Genomic DNA, 13990 nt, shown 5'->3' on the forward strand with positions numbered 1-13990 from the left:
TCTGGACAAGACAGGCCTAGACGAGCTGCGCAAGAAGATCTTGATGGCAGGGCAGGCGACCGGGCATCAGGTCAGGCTGCGGCGTGGAGGAGCGATTGGATAAACCCACGGCAGACACGGACATCGATAAGCGGAGGAGATATATCTGCTCCAATGCGATTTACCTGCCGCTCTTCTGTCCTTGAACGCCGGCTCTGCCCTACGGGATGCCAAAGGATGCCCGTGACTCTTCGTCGGCCTGTTGAGCTAACAGGGATCGTTAAACAAAGTGTCTAGCGAATCTCAAAGCGGTAGGTTTCTCGAAACCTAGACAGCAAACGGAGTACTTGGCGAAGGATGTCATGCCTCGAGCGTGTCTGGGCGTCCATTGTACCGTTTTCCTCAGCGCCTGTGCTGGTTTACGGCCACAGCAGGCGGCAAGACAACAACGACATCTCCAATGGACAGCAGAGTGTGTGGCTCGTCGATGCTGTTAGCAAAACTTGAACATCTCATCGAGAAGTCTTTCCTCGTCCTCGTGCGTGTGTTAAAGAAGAGACCCGTCGATTCTCTTTGCCTCAATTATGGCGGCGGCTCCTTGAGATCTTGCGTTTCGAGGCGTGCAATCACGTTCGAAGTTATAATACCATGCACAAAAGCCAGCCTTGCAGGCAGTCATCATCCCAGTGCCTTCCAGCGATAGCATTGACCATCTTCCACCAATGACGATTCCAACACCTATCCTCTGGACAATCATTCTCCCATATACCGTCTGTTGAGCTCTCTATCATCGGCGATCAGGGAAGGCTATGCAGTTTACGCTACACGTCGGCGTACATTATCCCGAATGGCAGCGAGTAGCGTCCTCAACGGCGCGTTCTCGATGTCGAACAGACTCCCCATGATGAGGCTGGAGGATCAAGTTGTGCCGAGAGATGGAAGTGGAGGACCCCGACCGTCCGTCTGCAGGTCAAACCTTATCTCCAGGTCTCCCCCACGATTCGTGGAGTCGATTCATCCGGTGCACACGAACTTTATCCGGCTGGTAACTCACCCCACTCCTCACTCGCCGCCGTCCGGCTCGGCCTAGCTCTTTCATCACGGTGGTAAGGGTTGATTGCGACTCTGCGCGTGTTACCTCATCGCTGCTAGAAAAGTTGACGAGCCTCGTTCTTCTCTTCAACAACACATCGACACCTCTACCACCAATCGAGATCTCGTCACGCAAGCGTCTGACGGAGCAGCACATCCCTGCTGACCATCAAACGGACGAATCGTTCGCCTCAGATATCGGAAGAATTACTTCCCTCCTTCTTCCTCTCACCAACAGCTTCTTATCAACCATCCTTATCCCTTGAAGGACAGCTTCGCGTTCCACATCTTTCGTGGAACTTGAGACTTTTCAGTCCTACCAGCAATGTGTGTTGAGCTCGGACGATCGAGTGCCCAGCAGACCCGACGATCCCATAGCACCCACCTAGGTGAGCAGCGGTCCAGCATTCCAACCATGACGAGCCTAAGAGATGGGTGCTAACCCACTCGTGCAGGGCACGGCGCGAGCGATATCTCCATCAGGTGACAGGCAGTCGCGAAGGCTTAGAACTACAACTACAACACCAACTTCCTACCACCAGGCTTCGACGATATCAACATGGCCGTGGGTATCGAGAGTCTCACTGCTTTGAAAGCCTTGCGGGTGTCAGGTCACCAGCTTCCGCGACTGCTTGTCATGTTTGACCACGGCCAGGAGTGGATCGCGCGCCTGATCGCCGATGTTCTGGGATATACTTGTCGCTTCGTGGACGAGGAGAGTGCTATGGGATCGTTGGGAGAGGTGGCGGTCATTGGGGTTGAGGGTTGCAACGTGCGAGATGTCAAGGGACTTGACCGGGTTGTTCTCGCAACGCACTGCATTGATGAGGGAGAGAGGGATGGAAAGCTAATTCAAGCTTGCGACTATGAGTTCTTATACTCCCAAAACGACCCAGCGACAAGTCGCAAGGAGCTGGTGAGGTTCTTGGGTTTTACTCTAGGACAAGCCAAACCTCACGACGAGATCAGCCGCAAGCAACGCTCGACCATGCTCTCACTTGCCTTACCGGACGTTCGCCGGGCCCTCCCCGATCTGGACATCGTCTCCATCGGCGCGGACGCAATCGAGCTGCGAGTGGACTTGCTCCGTGACACGACAGGCGACGGCCAGTACGATTTCATCCCGAGTCTGGAGTTCGTAGGCGAGCAGGTGATGTTGTTGAGGCAGCGGACTGACCTTCCCCTCGTCTTCACGATTCGCCCCACCAACGGGAATGGCCGCTTCCCAACCGATAATCCGGAGCTGTGCTACTCTTACCTCCGCAAGGCGATCCAGTGGGGATGTGAGTACATCGAAATCGAGGGCTCGATGCCGGAGGTGATCCGTCGGAAGTTGGCTGCAGAGAAGGGAAACACTAAGATCATCTCTTCGTGGTATGATCTTTCAGGAGCTTTCATGTGGAGTTCGCCTGTGGCTGAGAGGCTGTTCAGACTTGGCGCGGTGTACGGAGATGTCGTCAAGATGGTGGCGGGTACGAAGACGCATGATGAGAATTACGAGCTGGAGAGCTTCCGGTCGATGGTGCAGAGGGACTACCCGCAAGCATTGTTCTGTGGGGTGAATGTGGGCGCTGTTGGACAACCTTCCCGGACGATAAACAAAGTCTTAACTCCGATCACCCATCCGCTGCTGAAAGGCAACGCAGCTCCAGGCGAGATGAACGCTGCTCAGGTATGGAGGCATCCCAGATTATCGCATAATCTTTCACTGACCGCAACCTTCTAGATCAACTCCACCTTGTGCGCTACCTCCCACCTCTCAGCCCTTAACATCTACGCCTCCTCCTATAAACACCACCACACGGCCAACTTCTACACGCAGTGCTTGAACGAGCTCTCCCTCCCGTACACCCTCCACACTACATCGCCAGCCAACCTATCAGCCTCCCTCGGCCGACCAAACTTCGGCGGCTGCACGATCACACCTTCGCTCTCCGTCAAACAGACTCCTTGCCTCCCGACTCTCTCCGCCGCCGCATCTTCAATCGGCAAGGTCGATGCCATTACCGTGCTGTCCACTTCCGGTGCCGAACCCCTCCTCGCCGACAACCTGACCTACCGCGCCATCCTTAGCACCCTGACATCCGCATTTGTTCCCTCCGCTTACACTTCTCGCTCCGCCATCGTCCTCGCCAACAACGAGTCCTCCGCTGCGGAAGCGCTCTACGCGTTGGGAATTCTGGGAGTTGCTACAATCTACACGATCGGATTCGAAGCTACGAGTGGCATTGAGAATGTGATGACCAAGAGGATTGGTGGACTGGAAGAGCTGAGTCGCATCGAGGAACCCGTCGTTGTCATCACCGCTTTGCCGGCCCGACAGGCGAAGTGCATTGCGCCGGTGCTGACGCTTCTCGCCGAGGTGGGAGTGAAGGGTACGACAAGGGATGATAGGGCTCGAGGGGTATTGCTTAACTTGGAAGGAAAGGGAACGTCAGAGGCGGCAGAGATTGCAGAGCATCTGGGATGGAAGACTTTCGATGCGGTGGATGTACAGTGTCGATTCGTGGCGGAGACGCTGAGGCAGGTTTGTGGGGTAAGAGTACCGATTGAGGTCGTGCAGAGAATGGGTGGATGTGTGATTGCTTGAGTAAGAGGAGGTTTTCATGCTGTCGAAAGGAAGGAATGTGGCTGATTGACATTCATCGCGCTCGTCTTCTGGTTGTTTGTCCGGATTGGACTGCTTTGCCCTTCGTACGCACACCGGACGCTCTTGGTGCCGCGAGTACATACTTGTTACTGCTTCGCTCTCCTCTGACAACACTTCTCACCACCTGTCGAACGAATCGCAGCCTGTTCAATCTCGGGCTTCTTCCGGCATACCCACGTTTGCATCAGTCGATTGCCGTGGCACATTGGAGACAATTTCGACTTCCGAACCTCGTGAAGTCGTTCAGGCAACCCATTCGGAAGACCGGTAGTCCCCCACCGGAGCGGCCGCCGAACACGAGGCATCCGACCCCAGATCGTCGCGCTTGCATAGACTTTGCGCCCTGACCGAACCTCGTAGGCTTCTTTTAATCATGTGGCTTCGCGCTTGCAAGGTATTTAGCCGGAGATTAGGCTGGACCATGGACCATTGTTGCACCGTGTTGATGATGGAGCGATGACTCGAGAACCTGTAGTAGAACCTCATGAGCCCAGAGATGTCTCATGTTCATTGTTGAGACTTGGACATTGTTGGAACTTGCGGTGTAGGAGATCAGGCATGTGGGGAAAAGCGGCAATATCGCGGTTCGACTCCAGCACACGAACGTGTGTATAGAAATACCCGCCGCCATCATTTCTTCGTCAATCTCACCCGACGGACTTCTTCCTCCACACCAGGGTACGCATAGACGAGCTCCTCGATCGGGCGCAACACCACGCACCGCATGACATCAAGTCTCTGCCGGAGTCCCAAGCAATGGGTCATTTCGATTCGTCTGATGAGCACGAGCCGGGATTAGACTACCTCGCACATATTGATCATTGCTAGATCTTGGTCCGCTCCCCTCGGAATCGCTCCGAACTCAGACTCTTCCCCCGCATTTTTCTTTCCTTCGCTTCCTTTCGCATGGATCATCATGGACCGGATTTGTTCCAGAAGATTTCGATGGTACTCAGGAACAAGCGGTGAATCGTGGAGAGGTCTTCGGCGGCCGACGCAAGCGAGAGGGAAGCCGCACTGCGAGGTCATCGACTCGTTTGTAATTGAGATTCGTCCATTCGCTGCCTCCTGGCCGAAAGAAGGAGGTAAGCATGAGCATATAAGCATGCTGCTGCGATGTCATCACGACCCTCTTCCCCACACAGAATACGCACGAAGCAAGACTTGGTGGCTTGAAGGGAAGCAATACGCCTCTTTCTGGTCTCCAGTGGGGTCAAACTCCGAGCCGTTTTCAGGAACGCAATGTAATGTTCCATGTTGCGTGAACCGCGTGACCGACAGGAAGACCCTTTTCGACCAGCATGCCATGTACCCCGCCCTCGTATCCTGCTAGGATCCCGAATTTGGTTGATCTCATGGTCTGCACATGGACAGCAAGGGTGGAGCTTTCTCGCTCTCCCTGGCTTCTTCTTCTCGGTGGTCGCGGTAGCTCCTCCTCTTTCCAGGGACCGACATGCGGTTAGTTTGGGTTAGATGGCTCGGCTCCACACCCAGCTCCAAGTTGCGACGTTCTTTTGATGATCTACTGGCGTCAAAGCTCCCGCGCGTGGTCCTCTCTCTGGCCCTCTGCTTCCTTCCATTCTCTCTCATTGCCGATCCGCTGTTCTGCTCTTATATCCTTTCACGTCATACCACATCCTACCGACGCACTGGCAATTGTGTATACGGCATGCTGCTTGCTAGAAGAGACTCGCCAGCTTCATGACCACGATGGCCGGTGCTCAGCCAGGCACTGGCGATGTTCAGCTCGCGATGCAAAGGCCGATCAATCGTCTCCCAGTGAGGAAATTGAGCAAGGATTCAAAGGAGACCATGAATTGCAAGAGCTGTCGGAAGCGGAAGGTGGGTCATGAGAGGAATGAGAAGTAACCACACAGAAGCTAAAACTGTTCAGATCAAATGCAATCGAATGAAGCCGAGCTGTGAGGCCTGTCAGGTCTTCAATTGTGCTTGCATCTATGGTCAGTAATTTCTCGACAATTCAAACGACAACGGCTGACCGCGAGGTTCAGACGCAATACCGAAGAAACGTGGACCAAAAACCGACGTTCTGGAGGCTCTTCTGAAACGAGTGAATGGATTGGAAGCTCGACTGAAAGAGGAGCAAAAATCATCATCACCGGAAGCAGAGTCCGCCGGGTCTGCCAATGAAGGCTATGAAACAGGTCCGAATGCAGAATTCAAATTCGAACGACGAAATACCGCTCCTCAGCCTGCATTGTCAGAATCCGCGAACATTCGCTCCTGGGTCCAGGAAACCGCACCTCCACAACAAGAACAGATTGCATTCACGAACGCCCTCCTCGACACCTACTTCGCCCGCCTCCACAACAAGCCGTTCTATGTCCTTGATGAGAGCGCCACTCGTGCCCGATTCCGAGATGGCCGCCTTCCGGTGTTCCTTGTCAACGCTCTCCACGCAGTCACCAGCCGCGTCGTGCCTCATCTCTTCGGCGGATATCAAGCAGCCATCCAGTTCAGTCAGCTGCACGCCGATCGCTCACGCTCACAAATCGATGTCGACGAGCCGAACGTCGAGAATCTGCAGGCTTTGCTCCTTTTGGCCACGGCGTACTATCAAAATGGCAAAGGCAAGAAGTCGCAGATGGTGTTGAACCACGCCATTAGTATGGCGTACGCGTTGAATCTGCATATTGAGCTGCCAGAGGATTTGAGGATAGCTTCGTCGGAGAGGGAAGGGAGAAGGAAGCTGTTCTGGACCTGCTATGCGATGGACCGATTTCAGGTGACTGGGTCGAAGAGACCGGCATTGATTGGAGATGAGTCCATTCATTTACGCTTGCCAGCGTGGAGACCGCTCGGGTCGCAGAACGTGATAGATGGCGATTTCTTCTCGAGCAGGTCGAGTATGTCGCACTCTTCCGGTATGTGATGAAAACTTGGACAATGAAGATGCATGCTAACACATACAAGGAGCATTGGGCGCCGCTCAAGGAATTGGAAGGATGCTCGTGGAAATCGTGAGGATACTCGGCGTCACCAACTGCTACATCCTCGCAGGGGGTGTCAAAGGCGACTCCCACTTTCCTTGGAACGCCCAATCTACCCTGTCGCGAATCCGAGCAGCTCTCGACGGCTGGTCCGCCGCAACGCAAGATGTCTTCGCCTCGATCAATAATCTCCTCACCTCTCCCGACGGCTCCAGTATCGTACTGAGCAAGTTAATATATCACCTCGTCCACTGCCTCATCTACCGACCTTTCCTCCCCATCGACCTCGCAGAACTGAACGGCACGGGACAGAATCAATCCTGGCAAATCGAAGCAACAAACATCTGCTTTCATCACGCCAATGCCATCGCCGAACTCGTTCAGATGGGTCGTAACTCAGCTCTCCTCGACTGGCCATCGTTCGTTGGCTACTGCATCGCCACAGCAGGAACCATTCACATCCACGGCGTCCACTACATGTCCTATCACCCAAATGAATCATACTACAAATCCGCCGACTACCTTTCAAGATCTATGGATCAACTTCTCGAACTCCGCGCCATCTGGGCAGGCGTGCAGCACCAAAGAGACACTCTGCAACTCGTTTACTCCAGCCACGCAGAGCTCGTCAAAAACCTTTCCTCGAGTTCAACTCGCTATACCCCAGTCTTCCAAATGGAGGACTTCTTCGACCGTTACCGCGGTGCACCAATCGATGGGTCATATGTCACGTTCTTCGACATTATGATCGCAGACGGAACGCCCTTCGAAACAAGCTCCCGCCGCGACAGCGATCGATACTCAGACGAAGCCAATCAACGACCCACCACCGCCTCCTACCCGTCTTCTCACATCCTCCACACAGCCAAGAAAACCCGCTCCGCGTCGACGAATACTCTGCCATACCCTTCGCCACGCTCAACGATCCGGGCGTCCATCGAATCGCACCCTTCTTCCTACGACCGCCCAGCAATCTCGAATTTGTCCTACTCCTCGGCGTCGACGGAGAACGTCGACTACGCCACCGCACTTGTGCAGCATCATTCTCACTCCTTACCCAACGTCCAGACCGGGAGTTCTAATACAAATGACTTCGCGGACCATCACTTCAACGACTTCCATTTCTCGAACGACTTTAGCTTACAGCAAAGCGGAAGCACTGGGAGGGGAAGCGGGGCGGGAGATACGAGCAGTGTGGAGGAGGCGGAAGAAGATCCGTTTCTGACACTGCTCGGCACGCTTGGTGAGGGTGATTTGGGGGTTTTGGGGAGTGCGCAGACGATGGATCATGAGGGGATGGAGTTTGACTGGGGCATGGAGTAGGTGGAGGTCTTAATGCTGAGAACTCGCTGTGCGAATGCTGGCTGCTTGAATGTGACGAAACGTCAGCGGACGTGAATGTATAGGAGCACTGAGCTCGACGAGACATTAATGATCATCATTAATTTTGCAAGACTACCATAGCTGTGGTCAAAACTTGCCTATCGTCCCGAAGTCAGTCACTCTGTAAACTCCAGTCCTGATATCCTTCCATGCTCGAGTGGACGTCGTCATCGAAATAACTTCTCGAAGACACCGACACCTTCATTTCCCACATCACACTGATCCGCCACTCAAATACCGTTCCAATCCACCCTCTCAAATCAACCCCGGAATAATCGCCTTCCGATTTCCCACCGCCTCCTTGCCAAACTTCTCCACGTACCATCTCTTCCCCGCAACCGCTCTAGGCAGCATCGTCGCAATCTCATTCAACAAAAAGCTCCTCGCAGGCACGCAATCCCAGCCTCCAATCATCCAGAATCCGACCCACTCCATCCACTCACACAAATAGTGCGGAAACAGCACAAAGTGAAACAATCCGTTCTTCGGCATCATATACAACTTGTCCACGCCAGCGAGCGGCTTACCGTCCTTGGCCGCCTGTTCCTTTTGTCTGCGCAACGCCGCGCGGCGAATCTCCCGCAGATCGTCGTCGTGGAAGATGTTTCCCAGGAACGACCAGCCCCAGATCACGAGGCCGACTTCGATGGTGTACAGCTTTCCGGACCAATCGTAGACGGTGCGAGGACCGTAGCCGCCCACCCACCCGCCGATGGAGAGGCCATTCGTGACTTGCCAGGCGAAAGCGCTGACGAAGACAAAAGGATGGATAGGCGACATGGACGGGTTGAGGAAAAGAGGGGAGATGATGGCGCGGTAGATGTAGTGGATTGTGTAGACGCCGGCCATGGTCCAGTTGGCCCAAGGAAGTCCGGGAAGGTTCTCGCGGGCGGGAATGGCGAACATGCAGTAGAGTACTGTTATGAAACCAGGGATTTCCATGAAGAGCCTAGAGGTTGTTAGCTGTGGTTAAAGGTGAAATTTGAGATTGTCGTACCATGCCCATTTCCCGGGAAGGTTCCAGCGGGATTCGACAGATGTCTTGCCCATGGGGAAGTAGTCGGTCATCCAATTGACAACGGAGAACTGATCATGCCGAGTTAGTATTGCATTGCTATGAACTGAATTGTGTCTCGTACAAGGGGGAGGAATTGCCATGCCCACGCAATGGTCTGCCAGGTCTCCCTCGATGGAGGCAAGATGCCCGGGATGAGTTCCAAATTCATGACCGCTGCGTTGTCACCGTAGTGGGAGTACTCTTTCCGTCACTCTTCGTCGTCGATGGCTCCGCGATAATCCTGTCGCGATCGTGCGGATATTGGCAGCAGAGAAGTCGAGTTCAGCGTCGAAACAACAGGAGAGGTTGGATGTTCCCGGAACGCCGGCATGAGCGCATCATCGCGGCTTCTCGAAGCTTAATCGCAACAAGCATACAGGTCACGTGCTCGTTGCATATCAACAGCACTTCCCTGTCGTCTCCAAACATGCTTGTTGTCAACTTTCAACATGTCGTCTGACACGGACGACTCCTTTTGTCTGCAGAGACAACCAGCGCAGCAATGGAGTCGACACCGATACAGATCACCGAGTATGACAATGCGGACAATGTCAGCAATGTCTACGTGCAGAGCTCCGCTGGCGGAGACGCCAAAGGGATGAGCAGAGTGGATGTTATTGTGAGTATATGCTTTGGCAGGAGAGTTCACAGAAGCATACTGATCGTCTCGAAGCCTCCCAAGAAAGGCGATGAGAGGTCCTATCTCCAGCAGGGAATGGACGTCTTTCTCCCAGCCGGCTTCCCGCACAGCGTCACAGAAGATTATACAGAGTAAGCCGCGCTCGCGAATCATATCCAAAACGCCAGCTGACGTCTGCAGATACCAGATATATGTATCCTCCATCCTCTTCCGCCCGCTCTCACCGCCCGAAACTGACCTTTCCAGGACTCCCTCCAAGCCTTCTCCTCCAGTATAGCAGCCATGCTGTCCTCCAGAGCCGTGCTTTCCAGCATCGGCGTCGGCGACACCAAGGCTTCTCCAACCGCTGCTCTCCTGCTTTCTGTTCTTCAAGAATCCGTCGGGCGGCTCGCAACTATCCTCTTCGCTCACCGCTTCGGCACATCCCTTGAACCGGAGTGCAAGATGTACCGCTTGATGGCGGATGTGCTGAATGACAGTGCTTTCATTCTGGACGTTTTATCTCCCATCTTCCCCAAGCCGATCCGAATCGTCATCCTCAGCTTCAGCAGTATCCTACGCTCACTCTGCGGCGTCGCAGCAGGGAGCTCCAAAGCCAGTCTTTCCGCCCATTTCGCACGGTGGGGCAACCTAGGAGAGCTGAACGCCAAGGACTCATCTCAGGAGACGGTCATCTCGCTCATGGGCATGCTGGCGGGAAGTCTTGTCATCTCCTGGATCACGACGCCGCTTGCCACATGGACCGCTTTGATTGGGCTGCTGTCCATTCACTTGGAGACGAATCGGAGAGCTGTACGTGCGGTAAAGATGCGGACATTGAATCGACAGCGTGCGACTCTTGTATTCCATCATCTGCAACGTCAGCAGACTGTCCCTTCGATCAAGGAGATTTCATCAGTGGAGCACATATTTGAGTGGGATGGCGTACTCAGGACTTCTACAAGGGACATCATGGGCTACTGCGACATCGGAACGCCCTTCTTGAGGCTATTGGAGGCTGTGTCTGAATCTCAGACCTCCACCAAAGCCTCACACATCCAACAACAAACCCTCTCTCAGATACTCTCGCTCTACAACTCCAGCCGCTACATCCTCTGGCACGATCGTCGCTCAACGAAAGATGTTCCTCGTTTCAACATCATCCTCAAAAAAGGTGCTGAGCCAAAGGATTTGCTGATCGCGTGGTGGCAGGCGTTGTTCCACGCTCAGGACGATTCTGCGGCCGGTCAGGACGGTTTTGAGGAGAAGCTCGCAGCGCTTGAGAGGTCTTTGAGTCGGGCAAAGGAGTTCTTTGAGCGATACGAGAAGTCGTTGAGGGAGAAGGGGTGGGATGTGGACAATGGTGCTCTGGAGACGGCTTCCAGTACGAGAGTTGTGTTTGGGGAGAGTTGAGATGCTGGACGGCATCAATGTGTCAGGTCTCCCCTTGTGTGAATCCGCAAAGGGAGCTCGGCCGATGGCTTGGTCAGCACTCGAGGGAACTCTCTCATCTGACACGCCGTGCCGCAGTGCAATGATACAGTGGACATCGTGCACGTCGTGCAGGGCACTTCTAAGGGATAGGCACATGTCTCGGATGGCTCATTTTGACAGCTCCGGCGGCAAGCTGCTTCCTGTGTGCATGAGGCTCTTCGTAACGATCCGCATTCTCCGTACAGGAAACACTCTCGGCCTTTGACGGAGAGTCTCTGACGGAGAGACCGTCGCTTCCGAGCCAAGGGTAGCTTGAGGATCTCTTCGTGAGCAAGAACCACGGCTTCCCGACCAGGGCATCGATTGAGTTCTCGGCCAGCAGCACTCCGCTCAATCTCACGAGGTTACATCGTCTGCAATCCATGTCTAGCTTCATGCAGAAATGATCCGAAAGTCGATAAAGTCTATATATCCTGTCCTAGCACAAGTCGGCAATTGCTCGAGAACTCGCATTGGCTCTGATCTGGCAAGGGTGGCACGTTCGTGCTGCTGCATGATACAACTTTCAATAAGCAGCTGTTACATGCGATCCCTTTAAAAACTCAACCGGTGGGGAATCGTTCATGCGAGTTCTGGGATTAAACGGGCACTAAATCCAGCACTACACTAAGATTAGTATAGCAGAGTTAGGGCTCTGCCCACTACTTCCCGCGTGTGTTGCCCTTATTCCTCCTACTATTATATATACCTCTTTTGCTCTAAATCGTCGATTACCGCCCTTAGAGCCCTTCTCTTATTAGCTTATTAATTACCCTTAACAATTGCATAGTTACCTAATCTTCTAGCTCTTACAATATAGATAATATAGTATATTATAACCCTAATAAGGCTAGTAGTAATAAGGCTAAGTCGTCGGATAAGAAGGCGTTCGATAAGGTATTTAAGGATATTAAAGAGCGTAGTAATTTCGATAATACTAGTAGATTAAAGGACGTAGACATTTATAAGCGGCCGGTACAAGTGCCTCTCGAAGAGCCGGAAGGTAGTAGTAAGGTTGTCGTCGTAGATATAGCGGATTATAGACTATACGAGCCGGTAGATATTAAGGCTTATAGCGATATGTTTAGGCTACTACTCGGTAAGGCATACGACCGTATTATAAAGCCTATGCCGGTAGTTAGAGGTAGTAATAAGGACGTTCTAAAGGCGTTCTTTAGTGCGTTCTTTAATAAGCTAGTTTACGAATATATAGCTAAATATACTAATCTTTATACTACTTCTAAACCGAAGTAGAATTAGACTAGTAGCACTCGTATATATAGCAATACCTTTAAGCTAGTTATAGCTACTAAGATAAAGGTATAGGTTAGCCTAGTTATCTATATATTAGCGATTTAGATAGCCGATAAGAAGGACTTTCTAGAAGTTTAACTCCTAGTAGCTAGAGCATACTATTATAAGAGAGAGTAGTATATCGAGTTACCGCTTCTAGTAGATTAAGGCGGCTCTATATCTCGAGGATCTAGTTTGTTTGTTTGTTTGTTTGTTGTTTGTTTGTTTGTTTGTTCCATTTACGTCCTGTAGGAGTCTATGACTATGTAGGACGGCTGTCTCGCGACAGCAGTCTATCTATGTACAATCGTTGTTCTCTCGTATCTCTTGACCTTAGGGAAAGACCCGTGCCTAGGATAGTAGCTAGCTAGTATCGAAGGACTTTAAAGAAAGACAAATAAGGAAAAGTAAAAGGAGTGTAGGCTAGACGGTCTCGTCTTCGCCTCTTGCTAGGTGCCAGGACCTAGAAGCAATCTTTGTATCCGAGAGAAAGGTAGTAAGGTGTTTCCGGAGTTCCTTATCTTCTACTATTTCTAGTAGAGATTGTACTTGTCGTAGCGGTAGTAGCCTAAATACATCGTAGATAGGGCAGCTATATACGAGGTGTTCTACTGTTTCTCGTCGTCCGCAAGGGTAGTCTAGCGTCGTTGCGTGTCTAAAGCGATAGAGATAGGACTTTAGGTATCCGTGTCCTAATAGGATAGTATAGAAGGCACTAGTTAAAGCGCGTCTTCCTCCTATTCTATATTTTCCTAGCGAGCTCTATAGAAATCGACTAAGGTAGCTATTTATATTCCTAGGTACCTTATTAATCTCCCGTTGTCTTGCTATTTCGTATCGGGTTTTCTAGACGCTAAAGAGATCGTCTTTTGCGTAGTTAGCCCTCTCGTGTTCTACGAAATGCTTGTATTGTCGGAGTCGATAACAGAGTAGTTGTATTTGTGTTCTCTGTCGTTTTTGCGGAAGTATCTCTCTCGAGTCCTCGTGTCGGACTTCTCGCGTATCCGAAGGCGCGCTTTAGATAGCGAGTCTTACAGGGTAGTTTTCGGGTAGCTTTGCTACGCGTAGAGAGTATAAAATTGACTGTCTCTCTAGGCGTAGATCCGGGGGGAAGAGATTTAACTCTACTTCGGACAGGACGTTTAGGGCGGTACGGAAAACGCCTAGGATCTTTCTACAAGCTTTACTTTGTAGAGATACTAGAGGTTTTATACTCTTTTTCGACCGCTACCAAACCGGGGCCCCGTAGTCTACTATTGTAGTAACGCAGGCTAGGTAGATCTTTCTTAACGATATAGAAGATAGACCGCGTTTGGTATTTACTAGTCTTTCTAATCGATAGAATGCCGCTTATGCTTGTGCCGATCTTATTGTAATATGCTCCTTAAAGGTAAGACCGGCGTCTAGCTAAATCCCAAGCTACCTTATCGCTTTCTTTGCCGGGCGAACAATATCGCCGTTTAGAAGAATTACCGGGCAATCGGACCCTTTCC

The 13990-nt window shown here is 52.1% G+C and overlaps 3 protein-coding genes across 3 annotated transcripts; 2 read left to right on the top strand and 1 right to left on the bottom strand.

Annotated features, from left to right (window-relative positions):
- Window positions 1-1615: 1615 nt before the first annotated feature.
- MYCGRDRAFT_111379 (uncharacterized protein) lies at window positions 1616-8040 on the top strand (the record flags this gene model as incomplete). Its single annotated transcript, XM_003847798.1, has 8 exons — window positions 1616-2743; window positions 2798-3598; window positions 4082-4115; window positions 4270-4399; window positions 4658-4806; window positions 5468-5563; window positions 5734-6606; window positions 6656-8040. 8 exons carry the CDS (start codon window positions 1631-1633, stop codon window positions 7993-7995), a joined length of 4536 nt encoding a protein of 1511 aa, XP_003847846.1.
- Window positions 8041-8310: 270 nt separating this feature from the next.
- Window positions 8311-9351, bottom strand: MYCGRDRAFT_77167 (uncharacterized protein; the record flags this gene model as incomplete). The annotated part of the gene is made up of 3 exons (XM_003848200.1): window positions 8311-9004; window positions 9053-9141; window positions 9195-9351. The coding sequence occupies 3 exons, from the start codon at window positions 9279-9281 to the stop codon at window positions 8311-8313; spliced, it is 870 nt and encodes a 289-aa protein (XP_003848248.1).
- A 250-nt stretch (window positions 9352-9601) lies between these two features.
- On the top strand, window positions 9602-11250 carry MYCGRDRAFT_63982 (uncharacterized protein; the record flags this gene model as incomplete). Its single annotated transcript, XM_003847799.1, has 4 exons — window positions 9602-9731; window positions 9786-9883; window positions 9933-9945; window positions 9999-11250. 4 exons carry the CDS (start codon window positions 9615-9617, stop codon window positions 11142-11144), a joined length of 1374 nt encoding a protein of 457 aa, XP_003847847.1.
- Window positions 11251-13990: the final 2740 nt, after the last annotated feature.

The sequence above is a fragment of the Zymoseptoria tritici genome, chromosome 12 (assembly GCF_000219625.1).
Source record: "Zymoseptoria tritici IPO323 chromosome 12, whole genome shotgun sequence".
NCBI classification, from domain to species: Eukaryota; Fungi; Ascomycota; class Dothideomycetes; order Mycosphaerellales; family Mycosphaerellaceae; genus Zymoseptoria; species Zymoseptoria tritici.